This window comes from Leptinotarsa decemlineata, unplaced genomic scaffold (assembly GCF_025532065.1).
Source record: "Leptinotarsa decemlineata unplaced genomic scaffold, Ldec_3_MD MMD2_tig00000199_RagTag_RagTag, whole genome shotgun sequence".
Classification (NCBI taxonomy): domain Eukaryota; kingdom Metazoa; phylum Arthropoda; class Insecta; order Coleoptera; family Chrysomelidae; genus Leptinotarsa; species Leptinotarsa decemlineata.
This window is the reverse complement of record NW_027412544.1, coordinates 16,617,537-16,641,891: the sequence shown is the minus strand read 5'-3', so window position 1 is coordinate 16,641,891 and position 24,355 is coordinate 16,617,537. Positions and strand designations below refer to the sequence as shown.

The 24,355-nt window shown below is 35.1% G+C and overlaps 2 protein-coding genes across 3 annotated transcripts in view; one reads left to right on the top strand and one right to left on the bottom strand.

Annotated features, from left to right (window-relative positions):
- Positions 1–11,181, bottom strand: part of Cortactin (cortactin) — a 44,424-nt gene extending 33,243 nt beyond the window's left edge. The window contains exon 1 of the mRNA XM_074173073.1: positions 10,885–11,181. Coding sequence (XP_074029174.1) covers positions 10,885–11,048 — 164 coding nt within the window. The 5' untranslated portion in view covers positions 11,049–11,181. The remainder of the gene's footprint in view (positions 1–10,884) is intronic.
- An 11,020-nt stretch (positions 11,182–22,201) lies between these two features.
- Positions 22,202–24,355, top strand: part of LOC111503622 (uncharacterized) — a 56,142-nt gene continuing 53,988 nt past the window's right edge. The window contains exon 1 of one of the 2 annotated variants that reach the window (XM_074173071.1): positions 22,202–22,565. In XM_074173071.1, the coding sequence (XP_074029172.1) occupies positions 22,414–22,565 (152 nt within the window). In that variant the 5' untranslated portion in view covers positions 22,202–22,413. The remainder of the gene's footprint in view (positions 22,566–24,355) is intronic. The other variant, XM_074173072.1, reaches the window with a different exon arrangement.

Sequence of the window (24,355 nt, the reverse complement as noted above, 5' to 3'; positions counted from 1 at the left end):
TAAAATATGGAAGACCTGAAAAATCAACAGTCGCCCATCATATTTTGCAACAAAACTATTCCATAAACTTCAGTTCATTATGATTATTTAGACAAATTAACAATAACAGGCATCTAGATGCCTATGAGAGCGTAGTGGTTCATTACCAAACATTAAATTTTTATTTCTTTTTTTTTTATTTTCTTTCATTATTTTTGTTTCACAATTGTAAATATGGTTTAGGGTGCATTTACAATTTATGCGGGCAAATAATTTAAATTGTTGTTTTTCAAGAACCTTACTTTGATGAAATCCTACTACTTATTCCTACTATTCAAATCTACTCATGCCGATCCTGTCCTCTTTTTTTGTTTTCCTCGAATTTGTCGTTCCGAAATATATTCAAGGAGAGGAGGAGAGACGAAAAACCTTCGTCGTCGTGATTGGGTGTAAAAACTGCAATACAATTACGTCGTGGTGCGAACCCACAAAGTTACATGTGCGATTTTTCCTTGTCTAATAAGGAACTTCCACTCCTACCATACATCCTTCTGCCATACTACATCAAACAAGGTGAGTCAACTTATTCATCTTGCAATTGATTTTTTTATTCGTACTTTTACGCAAAGTTTGAGATCAAAACAAATCTCAGTGGTGAATCTGCGTCCCTATTTCATACACCGCTTAAAAAACGTTCATGGTCCTTCGAGCCGGATGTAGTTTCTCAACATTTAGATTTGTAGTTTCAAACTTTGCAATAATATAAATTTTGAATGCAACCTAAATTTTTCTCGCGAAATAGCTAGATATATTTGATTTATTATTGTTTGCAACTTTGCATTTCTTCATAAACATTTATCTTTTTTTTTTGCGTTCCAACCTCACAGTTCAGAAAACCATCGTTTCTGAGAGTTGGCTGACGTTTTTTCGCGCATTTTTTGTACTGGTGTTTTGGTTCAGATCTTTGTTATTTCAAGGTCCGGCATTGAATTATTTGTTTTGAAATCAGATTCATTTGATTTAACTATAATGAATTCAAATGATAAGCTTGCTCGTACACGAGCATTGCGTTCTATTGCTCTTAGTCATTTTAAATTGATTGAAGAATCGTCAAAAAATGTTGATGACGAGGAACATAAAAATAAGTTCAAAGTCAGCTTTCGGAAGTTGAAAAAGGTAACCAAAGATTTTGAGAAACATCATAATATGCTTATTACTTTGATTGCCAATAAAGCGGATGAGTTGATTACGGAAAATAAAATATTCGACGATTTCACTAGGAGATGTGATGAGGTGGAAACTATTTATTTTGAATTGTTTGAACTCCCTACCGAAGAACAATCTGAGACAACGCTTCCTTCTGCCTCAAATAGTACTCTGATGCATTCTAATGACGTTTGTTGTTTGCCAAAATTGAAGTTGAAAACATTTTCCGGTGACATGACAGAATTTCCTGCGTTTCATCAAATGTTTATGTCCTCTGTTCATGTCAATCGTTCAATTTCTAACGTAGAAAAATTCAATTACTTGATATCTGTTTTGAGTGGTGCGGCACTGGAATTGATTGACGACATTCCAGTTACATCGGCTAATTATCAATCAGCTTATAATCTTCTCCTAGAACGATACAACAATAAACGGGAACAAGCTTTTACTCACTGGAGTAGAATAGAAGCCTGTCAAGCTTTGCGCACTGAAGATGCAACTTCTTTACGAAACTTAATTTTCACTTTCAAAAAAAATATTTCTGTTTTGAGAATTATGGGTTTAGAAACAGATAAATGGGATTTCATTTTATCGTATATGTTGCTAAATCGTTTAGATTCACATACTCGTAAATGTTTTGAACAAAAACATGCCTCGAATGCTATTCCCAAATATGATGATATTCAATCATTTTTGGAAAAACAGTGTATTGCTTTGGAATCTGCAGCTGAAACTTCTAGTAAGCTGTTGAATTTACCAAAAAATAATAATAAATGCATTACTTCTAGTTCATCCTGCAAAAAAAACAGTTTCAATTCAGCTCAAAATAAATCAGCTTTCCTTGTTCAATCTCACAAACAGTATAAGTGTTTTTTGTGCTCAGATGATCATATTATTTTTCATTGTCCAATTTTCAAATCGAAAGGTCCTAAACAGAGATTTGATATCGCTAAACAAAATAAAGCATGCATAAATTGTTTGGCCACTTCTCACAACACTTTGCAGTGTTCCTCTACTGGACGATGTAAAGTTTGTAAAAAATCACATCACACCTTATTGCATTTTGAAAATAAATTAAATACAGATTTGAATCAGAATTCGAATTCTCCTGATCCGTCAGGTTCTCGTGCAAACAATGAGGAAATTCCTCAACTTTCTCGAGTTGGGATGTTACTCAACTCTAATTATGAGGTACTATTATCTACAGCGATGCTCAAAATTAAAGATAATTTCGATCAGTGGCTAACTGTTCGTGCCGTGCTTGATTGTGGAGCGCAATCTTCATTTATTAGTAGATCTTTAGCCAATAAATTGGGTTTAAAAAAGTCTAAAATATCCATGTCATTACAGGGGTTGGGAGAAATGTATTCATCTTCTCAGTCGGGGGTCAGTGGTACCATTTCATCATTGACGCAACCTGAGTATTGTTGTACTTTGGAATTTATAATTATAGACAAAATTGGTGATGAACTTCCTTCGACTTCATTTTCAAAATATGAGATGCCATTCACAGATCATCTTAAATTAGCTGATCCTGATTTCAATAAAAAATCTCGGATAGATTTATTATTAGGTAATGACATTTTTCCTTATATTTTGAAAGAAGGAAAAGTTTCATTGGGGGAAAATAAACCGGTTTATCTGAATACAGTTTTTGGATGGATTGTTATGGGTAAAGTACCTCAAATATCTGCTAAATATGATACTATCAAAGTTAATTCATTTTTTACTAAAGTATCAAATCCAACATTGGACAATATATTACAGAAATTTTGGACTTTAGAGGAGGTTCCCGATATTAAGGTCATTTCGTCTGAAGATAGATTCTGTGAAAATTATTTTATCAAAACTACTACTCGCTACCCTGACGGCAAGTATGTAGTTTCCCTGCCCTTCAAATCAACAAATCTGGATTTTGGAAATACCCGAGAGATTGCTTTACGGCGTTTTCTTTCTTTGGAAAAACGTCTATCTCAGGATAAAAAATTATGTCTTTCGTATTCAAATGTTTTGAGTGATTATTTACAAAAAGGTCATCTCATCAAAGTACCACCTCCTCCGGTAACTGAATTGACTGATTATTTTTACATCCCTCATCACGCTGTCATAAAACATGAATCTTCGACCACTCCTCTTAGAGTTGTTTTCGATGCATCTAGTCATTCCGCGAATAAACCATCGTTAAATGATACTTTATATGTGGGTCCAAAGTTACAAAATGACTTGGTCAAATTACTTCTACGTTTTCGGTTACATTTGTATGTATTCACATGTGATATCGAAAAAATGTACCGAATGATTTGGTTAGCAGAAGAACATCGTAAATTTCAGAGAATACTGTGGCGATTTTCACCTTCTGAGCCTATTGCAGATTACCAACTCAATACCGTTACATTTGGAGTTGCTTCTTCACCGTACTTGGCAATACGTACCCTACATCAGCTTGCCAATGACTATTTAGAATATCCTCTGGCTTCAGAAGTTTTAAAGCATTCAATATATATTGATGATATTCTGGATGGTCATAACTCATTAAAAATCTGCAGTACGATGAAAAATGAAATAATTGAATTGTTGCGTAAAGGGGGTTTCGAAGCTCGTAAATGGGCTAGTAATTCTCCAGAACTATTACATGATTTACCTGAGTCATATAAACAAAATATAGATGTTTGTTTGGATTTGGAAAATAATATAACCAAAATTTTAGGATTACGTTGGAATCCCATCAAAGACTTATTTTTTTATTCTATTACAGCTGATCAAGATAAAATATGAACAAAGCGTAACATTTTATCCGAACTAGCCCGTATATTTGATCCCCTGGGTTTTTTGACTCCAGTAACATTCTTTGCGAAATTGATTATACAACGTCTTTGGTCGATGGGTCTCGGTTGGGATGATCGACCCCCTATTGATGTATCGAACAAGTGGGAAATGTTTGAGTCCGAACTACCTAAACTCCGGGAAATCAAAATACCAAGACGAATTATTACATTTGGTGGGAAAGCATACGAATTAGTCGGATTTTGTGACTCATCTCTTAAGGGATACTGTGGAGTCGTTTACGTTAGAACAACTTTTACCAATTCTGAAGCTAAAACTTATCTCGTGTGTTCAAAGTCCAAGGTTGCACCTTTAAAACCGGTCACAATACCTCGATTGGAACTTTGTGCCGCAGTTCTTTTAGCAAAACTAATGGAGTTTCTTCTAGATACTTTCAAAGACAAGATTCGTTTTGAAAATATTTTTGCCTTTACCGATAGCTCGGTTGCTCTTCAGTGGATCAAAGGTTCACCCCATTGTTGGCAAACATTTGTCAGCAATCGGGTATCTTTTATCCAGGAGCGACTTGCACCTAGTTTATGGTACCACATTTCTTCGGAATTGAACCCCGCTGATGGTGGTTCACGTGGTATATTTCCAAGTGAAATGATTAATAATACTTTATGGTGGAATGGGCCCCCCTTTCTGGAAAATCCCATTCACACTTGGCCATTGGATAAATTTGTATCCGTGAAATCGGCAGATATTAATAAGGAGAAACGAAACATTGTTTTGAATATTATCGTGGAGAAACATTTCATTGATAATCTTATAGAGAAATTCAACTCATTTTTTAAAATTAAAAGAGTAACTGCACTCGTTTTGCGAGCTATTCATAATTTCAAGAATTACAAATCTCGAAACACTGATTACCTCACCTCTCTTGAGCTATACCATGCGGTTGTTTGCTTAATTCGACATATTCAGTCTATATGCTTTGTTAAAGAGATAGGTTCAATAAGGAATGGTGTCCCACTTTGCAAATCTATTAGGTCATTGAGTCCGTTTATTGACGATAAAGGCTTGCTACGGGTGGGTGGAAGGATTTCTCATTCCGCCGCTTCCTATGATAAAAAATACCCCTTTCTTCTGCCAAATAATTCTAAATTCACCAACTTGCTGATAAATGAGGTTCATATTAATTATTTACATTGTGGCATACAATCCACTCATTTTTTCTTGTCACAAAATTTTTGGATAATTTCTGCAAAAAAGGTTATTCGAAAGGTACTGAGTAAATGTTACATTTGTTGGAAAACTCAACCCAAACCTTTACAGCCTCCAATGGGTAATTTGCCCAAATTCAGAATTTGTCAAGCCAAGACATTTTCCAATGTTGGAATTGATTTCTGTGGTCCCTTTTCTATAAGAGCCTCTCGTTTGCGAGGAGCCAAAATACTAAAATCCTATGTCTGTTTATTCATTTGTTGTGCGACTAAAGCTGTTCATCTTGAACTTGTATCAGATATGTCCTCCGAGGCCTTTCTGGCTGCTTTACGTAGGTTTATTGCCCGAAGAGGCACCTGCTTGAACATATACTCAGATTGTGGTTCTAATTTTATAGGAAGTGAGTCATATTTACGTCAGATATTTGCAAAATCCGCTAGATCTGAGTCCATCTCATGGCATTTCAATCCCCCTTATTCTCCTCATATGGGCGGAATTTGGGAGGCTAACATCAAATCTTTCAAAACTCATCTCAAACGTATCGTTGGCAATCAAATTCTCACATATGAGGAATTCAACACCGTAATCATTCAGATAGAGTCAGTGATGAATTCCAGACCATTGTGTTCTATTAGTACAGACCCTAATGATCTGGCAGTGCTTACACCTGCTCATTTTCTTACATTAGAGCCTCTTTCAGCTTTACCGGATCCTGATGTATCTCATTTGACGATCAATCGTTTAAATAGATGGCAATTATTACAAAGACTTCATCGTGACTTCTGGAAACGATGGCGCCTTGAATACTTACATACTCTACAACAAAGATATAAATGGACTAAACCACTTGAAACTATTACTCCAGGAACCATGGTTGCTATTAAAAATGATAATGCTAATCCTTTAGATTGGCTAATGGGCCGAGTAACTGAATTAACTTTAGGTACTGACGGGGTCCCTCGTGTTGCTATTGTAAAAACTACAAAAGGTCTTATTAAAAGACCTTTAGTTAAATTATGTCCTCTTCCTGATTACGATGACTAGTTCTGAAAATACGCTAAGTATTTTCAGGGGGGTGGGAAATGGTTCATTACCAAACATTAAATTTTTATTTCTTTTTTTTTTATTTTCTTTCATTATTTTTGTTTCACAATTGTAAATATGGTTTAGGGTGCATTTACAATTTATGCGGGCAAATAATTTAAATTGTTGTTTTTCAAGAACCTTACTTTGATGAAATCCTACTACTTATTCCTACTATTCAAATCTACTCATGCCGATCCTGTCCTCTTTTTTTGTTTTCCTCGAATTTGTCGTTCCGAAATATATTCAAGGAGAGGAGGAGAGACGAAAAACCTTCGTCGTCGTGATTGGGTGTAAAAACTGCAATACAATTACGTCGTGGTGCGAACCCACAAAGTTACATGTGCGATTTTTCCTTGTCTAATAAGGAACTTCCACTCCTACCATACATCCTTCTGCCATACTACATCAAACAAGGTGAGTCAACTTATTCATCTTGCAATTGATTTTTTTATTCGTACTTTTACGCAAAGTTTGAGATCAAAACAAATCTCAGTGGTGAATCTGCGTCCCTATTTCATACACCGCTTAAAAAACGTTCACGTAGAAATAAGTAAACATAATAATATTATGAATAATGATGGTGGACCAATACCAATATATAGCTTGTTAAAATAATACTTTATTTATTAGATATACTTGACTATTACATAAGGAGACATTGTAAAATTGATTTAAGACTAGTAGATAAGGCAATATTGTGAAATTAATTTTATATAGCTTATATTTCAATTACTAGATTTACCTGACTATTAAATAAGGGCACATTGTAAAATTAATTTTTAAGACACTCAAGACGCAGGTACCTAGAACAGGTGTCTATGGTATAAATTAGGATAACTTTTTAAGTATGATTAGTTTGATCTTCCTTTTGAAGATGATAACTTGGTGATCAAAAAACGTGTCGAGGTGTTAAAATAACGGTTTGGTGTGGGAAAAAACTTCACTAACCTAAATTTATCCTTCGAGGCGAGAAAATCATCAATGCATGTACTCGATGCTGCCATTCCAGAACATCCAGTGACCTGTACAAATTAAGATTTTCAGCATCAAAATTGATACTGGAGTCCCCATCAAAAATAACATTGACCTTACCAAATTTCAATAGGAGACCATTTAGCAACTCCAGAAATGAGGTAAAATTGGTTTCATTGGCTTCCCTGGCTACTCTTGGGACCCTTCATTCATCATGTAACTGAAAAATCCCAACCCGAGTCTACAGAAGAAATGTACGTCGACCAAACGACAAATGTCCTCCCTGTAACTTCTGAGCAGAAGCTTCTCAGTTCTCCAACTCTTGAAGAAACCTAGGAAAATACGTGGTGCAGCCAGGAAGCTATTTATCGCCTCTTTCAAGAATCTTGCGCAGCAGAAGCAGAATCTGCTTTACGAGAGGGAGCAATGCTTATTCTAAAACGACGATTCACCCATATCAGAGGCAAAAAATCCCTGCATGGCTGAATCTAATGTATTGTCAGCAATAGCTAACGTACAGCTGCCCTCATATGGGAAAATTTTGCTGCGGGCATCAAGGTGGGAGTTGCACATACCGGCCTAGATAGCATGCTACCTAAGAGGATCAGGGTACCTAGAGAATGAATTCTATCAATGATGATGTACCCTATGTGAACATAATACGTAGAGTATAAGGTATTTCTGTGGAGGATATTTTGTTAAAAATCAAAAAGACCATGTCAAAGAAGAAAGTCATTAGATGTTTCTCATTCACTCCTGTTTCTTTCAATGATCAACAACAGTATCGGAGAATTCAAACAAATGCAAATATTCTTGACAAGAAATCGCACGTTAAAAGGTAAGACCTCGTTATTCCTTAGCTCGCACAAGTTTCGGATTTTGAGGAACCGAAAAAACATATTTTAAACAGATAATGATCTAAGAGCTTGTAATTACTTATAATATCGTCCCAATTTCTGGTACGCTAATTCTTTTGAGCTTCTGATGTATGTCCTTGTTGTTGAAGGTTTGATGGTACAATAATAAATTTACCAACAAATCCCAAACCCCTAAACAGAAATGTGTTAAAAAAGTGGTAACCAACATGGTCATATAAAGTGTGGAGCTATCTTAGGGGTTGTTTATACTTGAACAAAATTTTCAAAAATTATACATTATATTCCTCAAAATGGAATTTTGAAGAATATAATGGAATAGATTGAAGAACAATGTACCAAAAGATGGTTCATTTAGGAGCCGTTTAAGGGGTAGTTTAAACTTGACAGAATTTTTGAAATTTTCAAGTATAAACTACCCCTTAGACGGTTCTCAAGAATCATCTCTATGTATATAATGAGTTGGTTTATTATATCATTTCAAAGGATATACACTGAATTTTTGAAAATTTCATTAAGATAATAACTACTATGGTATAATGGAAGTGTCCATGCCGTATATGAACCTGGATTTGAACAGAATTAAATAAAAATTGGTTCAAGTATAATCCACCCATTAGACGGCTCTCAAATGAATCATCTTTCAGTAGATTATTCTTTGGTTTATTCTAAGTGTCTATATGGAATATGAACCTGGTTAAACATTTTCAAAGATATAAAATGTTATGTTTGAAAACTTTGTTTGAGTATAAACCACTTCTTAGACGCCTCCCAAATGAATCATCACTTGGTCTATTGGAAGTATTCATATCAAATACGAACCTGGCTAAACATTTTTAACGATATTTTGTTCAAATATAAACCGCCTCTTAGACGGCTTCCAAATGAATCATCTTTTGGTATATTGTTCGTCGGTCGTTTCCAAGTGTCTATACGGAATATGAACCTGGCTAAATATTTTTGAAGATATAAACCAAATCTTTGAAAATTTAGTTGAATATAAATATACGTTCTCTAAGTATTCAATCATTAAATTGAGTAAACCAGCAGTTGTGGTACACTTTTATCTCACATTACCTATATATAAATTTATGAAGAAAAATAAATTTTTCTTCATTTCCAACGCCCCTGATATTTTAACTGTTAGATAAAAACGTCGGATGAAAAATGGCTACTAACTTTTCTTTGGTGTTCAACTGATATCAATTTTTTCAACGAAGATTCACCACAATTATAAGATCTACTGGCAGTAATTTTAGTTCTGGGTATGTCAGAGACTTCAGCAAAAAGTGAGCAAATTGCCAAAAATGACTCTCCTCAATGGAAAGACTTAACAGATTGTCTCTGGTCTGGATTCCTGACCATACTGGCATGGAAGCCAATAAGGCTGCTGCCACCTTTGCAAAGGAGGGTGCTGCAAGCAGCTTCATCAGACCAGAACCTATCATTGGCACCGCTTTAGGCTTTGCCAAACAAATATTGAACACCTGGATGGCAAGAAGATTTATGGAGTTCTGGAAAAATCTTCCAGGATTGGCTCACTTTGAGGCGTTCATTCACCCTTTGAAGTTCAAAACCAAACAGTTGTTGGACTACACTAGGAATGAAATACGATGTCTAACAGGCCTTCTCACAGGTCACTGTTGTCTGAATCCTCATGTGAAGAGACTTGGACTGTCTGAAGACAGTTTGTCTGCAGACCGAATTAGGTTTTCACAGTTTGACAGAACTGTAATTTTACCATCTGATCTGAAAGATGACTTACCATATAAAATAATCGGCTTCGTTAAGTAGCTGGGTTTATTTGGTAGAGTTTGGATAGATGTGAGCCACAATAAATCCTTGCGGGTTGTGGTGAAGGGGTAAACTGATCCACTCACTTTTGACCTAACCTAACCTAATCTAGTTCCTAGATCCTTGCATATTTTGATAATATACTCAATACCTTTATCAAAAAACTAATCATCTTACTTGTAGTAACAAGAAACAGGAATCTGTTTTTGAAACATTTATTTACCCATAAGTCTTTAGTGGAAAGTGTAGATCATCCACAGATGCCTTTGATTAGAAAATTAAATAAAATTTTAAAGAACTATTTTCTTAACAAATAATATGTGACAAAATAAACCCTTTTTTCCAATTTTGTACATGAAACATTCATAAATTAAACTTAGATATTAGAAAATTTCACAACACAAAAAAAGAATGTATATTAACATAAATATTCCTCTTGAAGGCCAATCTTTCGATCAAAACTGGACTTGAAGGGTAGACTTTGTAACTTTCAACTACAAGCATTTTGCACTAAATTAAAGATCTTCAACTACAAGCATTTTACACTTAAATAAAGATACACCTCTCTGATTTCACCAGTAATTCGTAGGACACAATATCTTTTATTCTTCCTCAATGTGGATTCATACAACTCAACTAATCATCATGAGAAGTTTTCCAAAATTTGTCTATGATCAAGAGACTTTTCAATTGTCGAAGGCAATTTGAGAACGTGAGCCTCGGCGTCAGCATATCCTACCAACTAATCTTGATAAGTTTTTACATGAATGCTTATTTTCATAAGTTTATTTACTGAATTAATTATAAGTTGGCTTGCATGAATCCAACATATTAGCCAGACATCCAAGAATATATTCTCAAAACTTTTTAAATTGATTAATAGCTAGAATAGGCAAGTTGATAATTTATGACTCAATGACAAAATCATAGCATTGATGAATCATAACATTTCAGTTGGAGCAAATTTTTCAAAACCACTTACTCTATTGCACCTGCTGTACGACCAGATCCCTCTACAGTGGCCGAACCCCATCTCTGTTGCTGTTCATCTACATCATTAACAAAATCAGGATCAGTCTCCCATTCATCATCATCTGTATTTTGACTGCTAACATTGATTTGATGACCAGCAGCAGCTTTCCACATTTTATTATTATTCTAATTCAAATACTTATTTACACGTATTTTTTAATATACTATCTAAAACATGTCTTAGTACTAATTACTAATTCTAACCTTATCAAAACAACAAATGATAGATTTTCACTAAACGTAAGAAGTAGAACCAAAGAGTCACAGAACTATAACTAGTTATAGTTCTGTGCAAAGAGTACACCAACTACTCTTTGGTTAGAACTTAAAATCACAGAATAAAAACGAGAAACGAATTCGTTTCTTTTCTATGCTCAAAATCATAGATTACTAGATTACTATTCTGTGCTTAAAATCAAAGTTTACTAGTGAGTTTAGTAACTAGAATTCTAGATAAGGAATTTCATTCAGTGATTCTTGATAATTTTCTGATTGATTCAGCCGTTACTTGATGAAGATCCATAGTAATTTCAAAAACTACACCTCAACGATTTGATCTCCACAAATTTTGTTTGAAAAATTTATCACAACATGTTTCGCTAAGACATTAGCTTTTTCAAGTGAGTTGTGCTTGCGATCAAATCACTTGAAAAAGCTAATGTCTTAGCGAAACATGTTGTGATATATTTTTCAAATAAAGTTTGTGGAGATCAAATCGTTGAGGAGTAGTTTTTGAGATTATTGATAACTTGACATCGCATAATGTGCCCGATAATGTCGTCCGTCTAAATGGAACTGACGAGACTACACGAAAACAGTCGATCAGATCTGATTCATTCATAGACCAGGCCCCGCGTAAATAGCATTGTACATGTTCTATAAAACAATGCTGGAGAAGTCATCTCTATATATTTTCTAAGAGTCCATGGACATAAAATAATGTCATAGATAATGAGTTCTTCTCTTTAAGTCTGGCCGTACATGGACCACATATTTGCAGTTGAGGCAACCACAACATTGTGGCCACGTTGACTGCACTTCGCGGTTGACCCAACCGCACTTGAGGCAACTGACATAAAAAATTGAATGTTGTGAGACCAATATGTACGCGGTTGGGTACTACTGCAAGTTTGTGGTTAGTGTACGGCGGATGCCGCGATGACATCTCGGCGGAGATCAGCAGCAAGTTGACTGCAGAAGCCCGTTTTGACTTTTGTGAACGCCCGTGTACGTGTAGTACAGTAGGTTTGTTCTAGCAAGAAATTTCGGATGGTTTGAAGCTGGTGTTATGGACTGGCCAACTGCGCATGTATGCCGTAAGACTGGTTGTAAATAGTTTGGGATTCATGTCCTGCTAGAACGCTTATTTGTGTTGATAAATGTCAATTGTCAAATTGTCATTTAAACTGACTTATTAGTTGGAAATTTGAAATTTATATTTTGTGCAGCGAAAAGTAAAGGTGAAAACCGATAAAAATGAACATATTGAATTGGCTTGAATAGTCATCGGCTTGGTCAAAATGGAAAAATTCAAAATAGAAGAAATGTTAAAATTGGAAAAAGAAAAGTTATAAATAAGAAAGAGAAATGAATTATTAGAAACAAGAAATAATTTGCTCAGACAAATGAGCAAAAATAAGAATTCAGATGTTGATAAATATTCTGAATTCGATGTTAGTATGAGGGATTTAGTTTGATATCTTATGTTATACATAGGGTTCCTGTTATGTATATTATATGGAAAGAAGTTATTAGTTTATGTGTTAGGACGAGTACTTTACGACCTGATTAACAGCCCGTTAAAATAATCAGTGCTGGGGCTGTGCTGTCTCTCTAGCAAATGACAGGATGTGGTGTCATTCTCAGCACCGATTATTTTAATTGACTCTTAGGTAATCCGGTCGTAAAGTACCCACCCTTGAGCAAATTATATTTTTATACTGTTTTAAAAATCATTCTTATTTTACCTGAATGGATGTTTATTTAACTTATGCCAAACAATGAAATGAACATCAACAAACAGAAATATTACAATTTTATTGCTATCTTAAAACTTGTCAAGCTACCAAATTTCTGTGGTCTGCAGCATCTCTATTGATGTGATTATCTTCATCCTCTTCCTCATGGTGATGAAACAGCATTTCGACAAGTTCCTCATCATTGGATGATTCAGAATTATTTCCCCAATTTGATTCAGAGCTTGATGACTCTGATGACATTTCGGCTAATCCTACCTGTAATAATGGAGTTGAATAGTTGATGGTTAGTTGAAAATCACCAAATGCTTGCTTGATTTTCATTCAAAAACATAAAATCATTTTACTCACCTGAATTTCCAAACGCAAATATGAAAAAATTTACAGTTTTGAGGATTGCCGTTCTATAAAAATCAAGATTTTTAAACCAATTAACAGGCCCCTAAATATTTCTATTTTGGTTTCTCATTTCTTTAGTACATAACATAACCAACAAATCCATATTCCAAAATCATAACAAACGTGATACCGGATCACTCGATCACTCCGAATATTTGCGCATGTCACAAACTGAAAATCCTTACGAATTCCTCTGGATTACTTCGACAGTTCTCATACGGTTTGCAAACTGGATTTTGTCTTCGCTAGAACATGCGACTATTAGTTCGAATCCTGATCCTGGATTTGCTTTGCTAGAACGCCTATATTCGTATGCGCATGCTTCGTACGATTCCGTATCGTTTGAAATCGCTGCTAGAACAAACCTAGTATTTCTTATGGGCTTATTACGGAAGCCCGGTCACGACATACAATACTACTGATACACTGGTACAGATATGTGACGTCACTTGTGGAACGTACAGAGATACTACGTCACTTGTGCAACCTACCGAGATATTATATCACATTGATATGCGTAATTTGAAGTATAATGAATGGCTGGTTTTCTATTACTTTTTTCTATTCATTTATATATGTTAATAGAATAGTAATTAATTTTGAATCAATGATTGTTAGCAATGCGGTGGTTTCGTAACAATTTAATCAAGAAATATTTCACAGAGGATTACACTCAGCCTGAAATCGTGTTTTTTTTGTTCTTTCATCATAATTTATGCATTTCTGTTAGGCAGTTACAAAGAATATTAAAAAAAATTGAATCTGAAACGAAAAAATGTTGAAGAATCACCCATAGAGGATGTGGTTTTTGGGGTGTTAGAAGAAATTGAAGATGGTAGTGGAACCTGCTTAGGATACAAATCGTTATGGAGGAGGTTAAAACTGGTATATGGTATCCAAGTGAAAAGGAATACTGTTTTGGAAATACTAAGGATAGCTAATCCGGAAGGTGTTGAGGCAAGGTCACGTAGGAGGCTGAAGCGAAGTAAATACATAGTTCCGGGACCCAATTTTATATGACACATGGATGGTTATGACAAACTGAAGCCATTTGGTTACGCAATCCACGGAGCTATAGATGGATTTTTCAGAAAAATATTGTGGCTACGAGTAGCTTCAAGTAAAAACAATACTAGGATAGTAGCGTCATATTACTTAGAAACAATTAGACAATTGAAAGTTGTGCCAACATTGCTGAGAACAGACCAAGGGACAGAAAATAGCATAGTTGGATCTTTGCAGAACTATTTAAGGTATTATCACAATGACAATTCAGCAGGGTTCAACAGTCATATTGAAGGAAAGAGTATTTCCAACCAAAAAATTGAATGCTTCTGATCACAAATGCGACGACAAGGTATAAGTTATTGGATAAGTTTTTTCAAAGATCTCAAAGACAGCATGAACTATGATGATAGTGATCAACTAATTGTGGAAAGTCACAGATACTGTTTTGTTTGTTATTATTCAGGGTGAACTAGACCTTTTTATGAAAGAATGGAACACATACCATAAGGAAACAAAAAAATATAGAACTTTCATGTGACAAACCACAAATTATGTATGATATTCCCCAGCTATTTGATACAATTGACTATGGAAAAGATGTGGAAGAAACAAAAATTAATTATTTGGAAGAAATTTTTTCACAAAAGCCACTTATATGTATAATCCAGTCATTGAAGAATTATTGGAAATATTATTTTCCAGTATCAATCCACCAAAAACATTGAAAGAAGGAACGCGTTTGTTCTGTGCTCTGTTAGAAACAATAAATTCTTTCTGAAATTCTTTTATTACTCTACAATATGAGGATGAGTTTTGTTTCATTTCACAGAAAATATATTGGTTATGTGCTGGGCTGTACCGATGTATTCAAGAACTATCCACATTTTTCATTTCAACTATTATAATGTAATGTAATGTATCAGTATGAGTTCAATTTTTCGAGTCTTCCATTGTCTAGACAACAAAGAAAATTTTCTGCATCTGTCAAGTGAATTTACACACTTGATTAAGACAGTATATGTTACTGTTGAAACGTCGTGACTCAAATACATGCAGAGAATTAATTTTCTTTGTTTTCTAGATAATCCAGAAAAATTTTACTTGCACTTACCTATGTATTATTTATGTCTAGACATGGTTGTAAACCAATTTATTTAATATTTGACTGAATAAATATCACATATCATAGAATTGAAAGAAATTAATTTTTACAAACATATACCATGGGCCGTAATGGTGGATCATTCGCTTCTCAAAGGGTTCAAATCCCAGCAAGATTACCGGTACCCTGCGTTGCAACCCACGTTAAAAGGTATGCTTGCACAAGCCTCTCAAACACAAAGAAAAAAAGGTTTTTTATCGACCTTTTTTGGGTATTTGTATCCTAGGCAGGATTTGTATCCTAGGCAGGTTCCACTACCATCTTCAATTTCTTTCAACACCCCAAAAACCATATCCTCTATGGGTGATTCTTCAGCATTTTTTCGTTTCAGATTCAATGTTTTCTATTTTCTTTGTAACTGACTAACAGAAATGCATAAATTATGATGAAAGAACAAAAAAAAACACGATTTCAGGCTGAGTGTTACCCTCTGTGAAATATTTCTTGATTAAATTGTTACGAAACCACCGCATTGCTAACAATCATTGATTCAAAATTAATAACTATTTTATTAACAAATATAAATGGATAGAAAAAAGTAATAAAAAACCAGTCATTCATTATATTTCAAATTGCGCATACCAATGTGACATACATTCTCTGTACGTTGCACAAGTGACGTAATATCTCTGTACGTTCCACAAGTGACGTCACATATCTGTACCAGTGTATCATTAGCATTGTATGTCGTGACCGGGCTTCCGTAGCGGCTTGAGTTCGCTGGAACGCGACTGCAATTGTGTGGTCGATCCGACCGCAAAATGTGGCTCGGGTACGGGCGCTCTAAGTATTCATGGTTTCTGTTTCTATGTAGGCACATTTGGTCCAAACAAATTAAATTATATACTAATGACTAGGACACAGTATTCCGTAACGATAGCTACTGAATAGTGTGATTAGAACGTTCTCTTATAAAATCGTATCAAAAGTTTTGTCCGTTTCAATGTCATGTGTTTTTGTAGCTCCATATCTCAATAAATATTTATTCTACTGTGTCGTGGTATATGATGCCAGATCGAGAGTTTTGATCTCTATGCAATTATCTTCATTTTTCCTAATTTTGATATTTGGACTATTTCCAGCTTATTATTATGTGATGTCGTTAAGTAAATTTCGGCTAATTTTTTCCTACGGATTCGAACTGAAGCAAGGCAGTGCTGAAGCAGCTCGAAAAATTACCCAAACATTTGGCAATGAAAGTGTTAATGAACACACTGTTTGACAATGGTCTACGAACTTTTCTTCCGAAGTGGTCGACCCACATTAATCCAGTACGAAGATTTGAGGACCCTGATGGAGACTGGCTCATCACAAATGGGGCGTGAGATGGCGGAAGAACGGGGCGTCAGCTCCCATGCGGTTTTTAATGGTTTAATACGTATTTTAAAGGTCGAAGAATTCGAAAAGTGGGTGCCCCACGATTTTAACGTTCAACAGAAATTGTCACGTTTCGAAGTCTGTTCTTCTTTGCTTTTGCACAACCAAAATGTTTCTTATTTGGATCGGATCGTCACGTGTGATGAAAAGTGAATCCTCTACGAAAATAGCAGATGTTGAGGGCAGTGATTGGACACCGATGAGCCACGCAGGCACTTCCCAAAGGCCAAAAACCATCAAAAAAAGATCATGGTTACTGTATTGTAGCCAGCGGCTAGTGTGATTTACTATAACTTTCTGCAACTGGGTCAAACCATCACAGCGTAGTCTCTCTCTCTTGTATGGCCGTTGCTTCCCACTCGGTTTTCACATATACAGCCCCCTTTACGTGGTTACCCGAACCACCCCGGCCTGGATACCGGCGTGAATAAAGAAAGCTCCTCATTCTTCACTTTTCAAAAGTATCTCACACATTTCAATGAACTGACACAACACAAAATGGAGCCCCACGATAGCACATGGCATCCGCGTACCCTCTTGTGGGCCGACGTTATCATCACGTCCGTCCAATACCACGGCCACCACGAAACTCCCACAGCAGAGTCCTATTGTGAGAAATTGACGAAATTAACCGAAAATTCCGTCCAACACTTCACTGAAACTGAATGCGCATTGAACATTGGAGCGTTCTAAACATTACTATATAATTTTTTGTGTGATTTGGCCACCACTCGATTAGCGTTAGGTAACAGAATACTATCTTGAGGTTTGTTATAATCAGCGGTTGACGGAAAGCGTAAAATAATGTAGGAGAGACGACGAACCTATCGTGACTTCACGTCACTTTGTTGCCTCAATTAAGGCCAACTGGCATTACTGTCGACTCAAAACACTATTAGGTCCGGTCTCAGAGTAATAATAAGTATTTTGTTACTCTGAGGGTCCGTTTGAAGATGCATATTTCAACTGTGGTTCTGTGCTGAAGTGAGTTCAAATGAACATTTTTTGTTATAAACACGTCGAGTGGATCGGTAGCTCAATGCGATGTTTCTTTGAACGAGATTTGGAAATCGTTCAAAGGCGGTTCAAGGATATTTTGACATTTGACGATGTGTTTTTAACCCCAAAAATTGATATTGCATTCCGTCTGTCAAAGTATGTTGGTCTTAGGAATCGGGTGTAATTTACCTTGCACTTTACCTGAATTAGTCTTGGAAACTTCATCATTCCTCCGAGACAGTAAAACTTGTTTCTAAGCGTTTTATCCCAACCTAAGTGCATAATTGACTAATACACATGTTTAATAACAGACCTACGAAAACTTCTTGAAACGATGGGTAAACAATAAGTTTTCCCATTTCTTTGAATTTTACGGAAAGGAGTACCAGACCGCAGCTGGTCTTTGAGGGTCGCGAAGTTGTTCAGGTAATAATCAGTCTTCTGATATTTCGGCTGAATTAAATTATTGAGTAGAATGGTGACCGTTGAATATGATTTTGATTGTCAAGTTGGCGGGAATTCGGCCAAAATGTTGAAGAAAACCAATTTCTAAATTGTCGACGTTTCGAAACTTCATTGTTTCATCTTCAGGGCCATTTAGGGCGGATTTCCGAGTTGAAGGGTGAAGTGAATAATTTCGACATAAAATATAAATACGTACACAGGTTCTTGAAAGACGTTGACACAGACACGAAGGGATCAACAATCAAATTGTTGTCACGAAAAAGACACGAAGGGATTAACAATCAGAATGTTGTCTGCCGTATTTTCTCATTTTTATCTTGCCACTTCATATACTACCTGAAGTTAGTGCATGAATGAAGAGGTTTCATGATTTTAAAAAACTTTGGAATAAATGTACTTAAATAAGAATCTAAGCTGATAAATTGTATCAATCTGATGTTGCTGAATTCTATCCAGAAAAGAGCCATCCGCCTGATGGGAGACACGAACATCACGTGCAACCTTCTATAGATACTTTTAAGGGAACTAACGAACTGTAGCTGCTCATCGTTTTGAGGTTCAACTCAGTATACCTCAAACTTCATTGTTTAAGAACTCTTTCATCTGCTTTTATGTGGGATAAACTTCTTGAGAACGTTTTTCCAAATGGATTTAATCTCTAGCGATTCAAATGTGAGACGCCACTTTCGCACAGGCACTGCTCTGAGAGCGCCTTAAGGATTTTCCTGTAGTGCTTGTGTTTTGTCCTTAAAAATACCTGTGTGACAGTAGTTGGTGCTGCTCGAAAGACCTAAATGCGGGTTGGGATGAACTTCACCGTTTTTAGTTTTGTATCCCAGATATGACAGAGATGTTTTGAGAAAAGAACATTTAGAGAAGTTGAAGGAAAACCCTGCGTTAACGAGAGTATCTAATATAATATTCAGTCTTCCTAACGCTTCTTCTATTGAATCTGCGATTACAAGAACGCCATATAAATAAAGTAAGACCCAAAGGTGGGCTGGGCCAATTAAACGTATTTCTAACTGCCCTGTATTTACTTGCGTACGCGGAAAACCTGTGATAAAAGAATTTTAAAGTTTCCTCAGATGGAAAATTGATTTATTCGCATCATTACCATAGACGTCAATATCTACTTCATTTTAATTTATCTCGGTAACCGAATTTTATTACAGACCTCAATTACTAAAGTTTTGCAAATAATGAAACTATTTTGAGTAATATTTACATCAAAACCCTGGCTCAAAATTTTACGACCAACCATTATGAAAAACTATATGTTAAACCGTTAATACAGACAATTGACAAAAATTGTTAAATATAGGATCTTTCATTAAGCGCTTCCTATGTTTACATTTGAATGAAACGAAGTGTTTGTGAGATATTGAAATTTTTCATTTGTTTGAAAAACCTATTGATGCCATTATGTATGGAATATAACATCGTTTAAATGTCCGCCACGGCTACTCTGGGCCAATAACTCTGGCACATAAATCAAGCTGAATTTGACCGATGACATGGGTTATGCTGGCTTTGAGGACCGCTGTGGTTTGTGATTTCGCATGGGGTCAAAAAGCACAATCTTGGTGAACAGTTCACACCACCTCCACGTGAGATGACCATGCTCTCAAATCGCTCGTGCAGAATATCCTATGCGTCATGAGCTGTGTGGCACGTAGAGCCGTCCTTTGGAAACCACACGTTGTTGGTGTCCAGATCATCCAATTCAGACCAAACGAAGTTGATGATCATCTACCTATAGTGCTCGCTGTTGACAGTGATAGTCTGATCAACTTCGTTCCCAAAGAAATGTGGACCGATGGCGCTGCCATCCCAAAATCTACACCAAACGGTGATTTTTTCGGGATGCATTGGACGCTCTTGGATCTCATGTAGATTAGTATCGTCCTAAATTCGACAATATTGTTTGTTCACGTACCCATCCATCCGGAAATGGGCCTCATCGCAGACACAGTGAACACACGTTGTTGTCCATAGTCGTTTACCTCCACTTCCTGGGTCAGTTGACTTTTTTACGGGTGCAGTATCAAGTCACGACGCAAAATTCTCCAAGTTGTGGTCTGTGAAAGGCAGAGTTCCTTTGAGCGACGCGAAATTGACTGCCTCGGATATTGCTGCATACTCTCACAGACAGCGGCGATGTTTTCGGCAGACCTTACGTTTCGTCGACGTATGGGTGTTGATCGATCGTTTACTGAACCAGTGGACTCAAATTTATCCACCACATTGCGAATATTTCTCTCAGTTATCTCTTATGCCTAGCAGTGTTACAAGTTGTTACATATCTTCCCCAAAAATTTTAAGGCGACGGATTCTTACATTAATGAGCACTCTGCTCCAGAATCAAAGCAAAAAGGAAACGACTCACCCAAATAGTTCAATGAACCAATTGGAGCATCACTGTGCAAAAAAGTTCTACTCGATATCGCCATTCGAATGATGACTTCCTCTGGCGGAGCTGCTGTCGCTACCGTTGTTATTTTTCCTCTAGGACGGACAATTTGGGGCAATGTGACCTTCTGTATGACACTTGAATCATTTTACGCAAAAAACGATCGTCTTCCTTCTGAGTTATGCGAAGTTTTCTTCCTTTCAAGAGCTAATACAGTGGTCTGATGACTTTTGTCGTTAGACCACTGTAAAACTTCTGATACTGTTATCATGAAATTCTGTTAAAAAATTATTTGATATCAATATTAGGGGTAATGCATTTTGTTAAAGGTTTCGAAATTATTTAAGTGAAAGAAAGCAATGTGTGATCTTTGAAAATAATATTAGGACCTTTACTCTTTCTGATTTATATAAAGTCAATTTCAGAATTACAGCTTTCTGGAATGGATGAGTGCGGCATTGATTCCTTTTTTTCTTCGATGAATAATCCTAGGAAACCTTTTAAAACTCACCTTTCCTCTGCACATGTGTTTCTACATTTTTTCACGAAAATCCGATTGTTTAGTCATTGTTATTGCATAACGAAATTTTTATACAGTGATAAAAACGTAATGGAAAAATTACAAAAAAAAATCAATAATTGAAAAAATAAGTCGAATAAAAAGCAAGTTTTCAAATCATGGATGAGTTTAAGGCTAGTTCATGTTGGAACGAAGACACGCTCCTACTAAACAAAACTTCAGAAAATTGTTAGTCCTATTTTCTGATATGATAGGGTCTGGTCTTAAAAGTCGTAATTCGTATGAGTTTTATGTCATCATTCAGGTTCATGTAATGAAATTTAAAATTCAACAATAAAATCCCTAGAAATTGCACATTTCAACATAAACAGGGTATTTTGACAATTGGGGCAAATTTGCGGAACCGCAAAAATATTATCGTATTCATTCTAATATGAACTCGCCTTCAACCGATGGATCCACCTTCGGCCCATTCGAAACGTTACTGCGTTTGTATTGGTTGAAGCTATGTATTTACATTTTTTGTTGAACTCGCCTAAACGGATACGTATGGGAGAAACAAGGATTTCCTCTGATCTCCGTTACCTCTTCTCAAAAGTTGTTTTTTTCGTAACCCCCTTTATATACGAACCATAGCACAAACGGTAAACAAAATTCAAAAAACGACATTATAAGTATCATCTAGATACGACAGTACACATTTTGGCCAACATAGAAAAAGTTTATGTGCACCGTGCATCAAACGTAATCCTAATCAGATAAATATGATCTATGTCTATATGGTCAATATGTGTTAAATAAAGTGGTTAAATTCGAAAAAGCGTATCATTCAATCATTCACTCATATATTTCTCCATTTAATCACTCGTATATTTATATATTAATAAAAACTCACATATTAGTAACATTACAAGTTCATAAAATTATTTTTGACCACTTTTAGAACACACCTTTGGTTCTGTTTGACAAGCAAATGCCAGTTGTCAATTTTTAATTTTTAGAAACTCATTTTCCTTTTTAAAAAATAATTACAGGAAAAATATAATTTCAAATCGATGTCTGTGTGAAAAGTAATAGAATTATTTCTGAAAAACAGAAGAAAAAACAAAATAGTTGCATGAGTTTCTTCACGATTTCCATATTTTCTTGGGTACTCAAATATGGCCGAACTTGAGAACATGAAAGATATAAAATTATTGAAGAAAACCAAAATTTCAGTCTTTGTTGATGAAGTCGTACCAGATATTTTAGTTGTAACTTATGAGTTTGGTGTTCAAATATTTAAAGGGGTGCTGTTAGATTCTACTAAGAGGTGAGAAAAACCTAGTAATGTTCTAATAAGAACAGTAGTTTTTCATTTCATAGTGTTTTTTCTGTTAAGGATATCAATTAGGCTGTTGACAAATTTAACAATATATAATTTACTTTTATTTCGGTAGTCATGAATATTTAGAAATACATTCCCATCTGTTATGGTGGATATATTTATCAGTTTATAGTGAATCCTTGCAAGTCACATGAAATGAATCTCAAGAAGATGCTTTTGTGCAAAAGTTTTTAGATATAACAAATGTTGGCCAACATAAATTCTTATGACTTTGTATTTGTGAATTAGCATTCACAACTTGATACTTGGTGCATGAATCCACCTTTATTCTTTCATCAATTGATTTATCATTACCATTATTTTGTTGGGAAAACATCAAAACTTGATTTCACCAACACTAGACTGTCAATAAATTCATTTTTCTATTATACTACTACCATTTCATGTGATCTCATGCTGATCACCTTGATTCATTCAATACCAAACTTTTATTTCAGCGAACTAACTTACTCTCTGAAAACACGACTCTCATGTGTTTTGAAGGTTTGTTTCCTCTTTAAAAGCCTCCTATGATTCAATCTATCTTCTTCAAATGGTGATGTGAATTATTTTCATACTATTTATTTTGATAGTTAATTAAAAAGCAAATAGGACTTTGCTAAGTGCTGAGATAGTGAAGACCACTGATAATTATGATGTACGCTTGACTCATTTTGAAAATTGAACTGATGAGCTCTCTAATGAATTTTTTGTATTAAATATTAACGAAGATGGAAGTTTCTCATTGAAATTCAAAAGCTAACAGTTTATTGGTTTTTAATGTGTCAGAATCTGGAAGCAAATCTCAACTGAAAGAGTTGTTTGTAAACAAACCTAATTACTCTAATATCAAAGTTTTACATACAAAAAAAAATATTTCTAAACGCCTTTCTCTTGAAATGGTTGAAATTAATAAGTCTTCTGTTTGTATGAATAAGAGGACTGACATTGATAATCTCAGCAATATATACAGTAACTTACTGGAACTACATCAAAAACATGATAATAATGAAAATTGTATCAATCAATAACTCTTTCGTAAAGTCAAAGATTATGAAATCATCATACCCATTGAAAAATGACGTTTATGTGAAGGTATGACATTTGTCAAACTAAAATAATCTTATACATGTTCAACCTTCTCCGTCAGTTTATTATATGTTCAATTTATTGTTTTTAACTCATTTTTACTGTAAGTATGAATTGTAATGTTTTTCGATGGCAAAAAAATCAACCATTCAATAAATTGTAGGCCCTGAAGAAGCTTCCCATTAGAAGCGAAAGCTTGGCAAAGTAGAAGAAATCAAACTCTGCTTTACTTTGCCAAGCTTTTGCTTCTAATGGGAAGCTTTTTCAGGGCCTATAATTTAATGAGTTATGAACATTTTCGCCATTGAATAGCATTACAAATCATACAGTAAAAATGAGCGGAAAACAATAAATTGAACATATAAATTGACGAGAAAGTTATACATGCATAGGATTTTTTTGTTGGTTTGACATAAATGTCATTTTTCAATGGCTATGATGATTACATAATTTTTGACTCTAAAGAAAGAGTTATTGATTGATTGATACAATTTTCATTATTATTATGTTTTTGATGTAGTTCCAATAAGTTACTGTATATACTGCTGAGATTATCAATGTCAGTTTTCATATTCATACAATCAGAAGACTTATTAATTTCAACCATTTCAAGAAAAAGGCGTTTGGAAATATTTTTTTCTGTATGT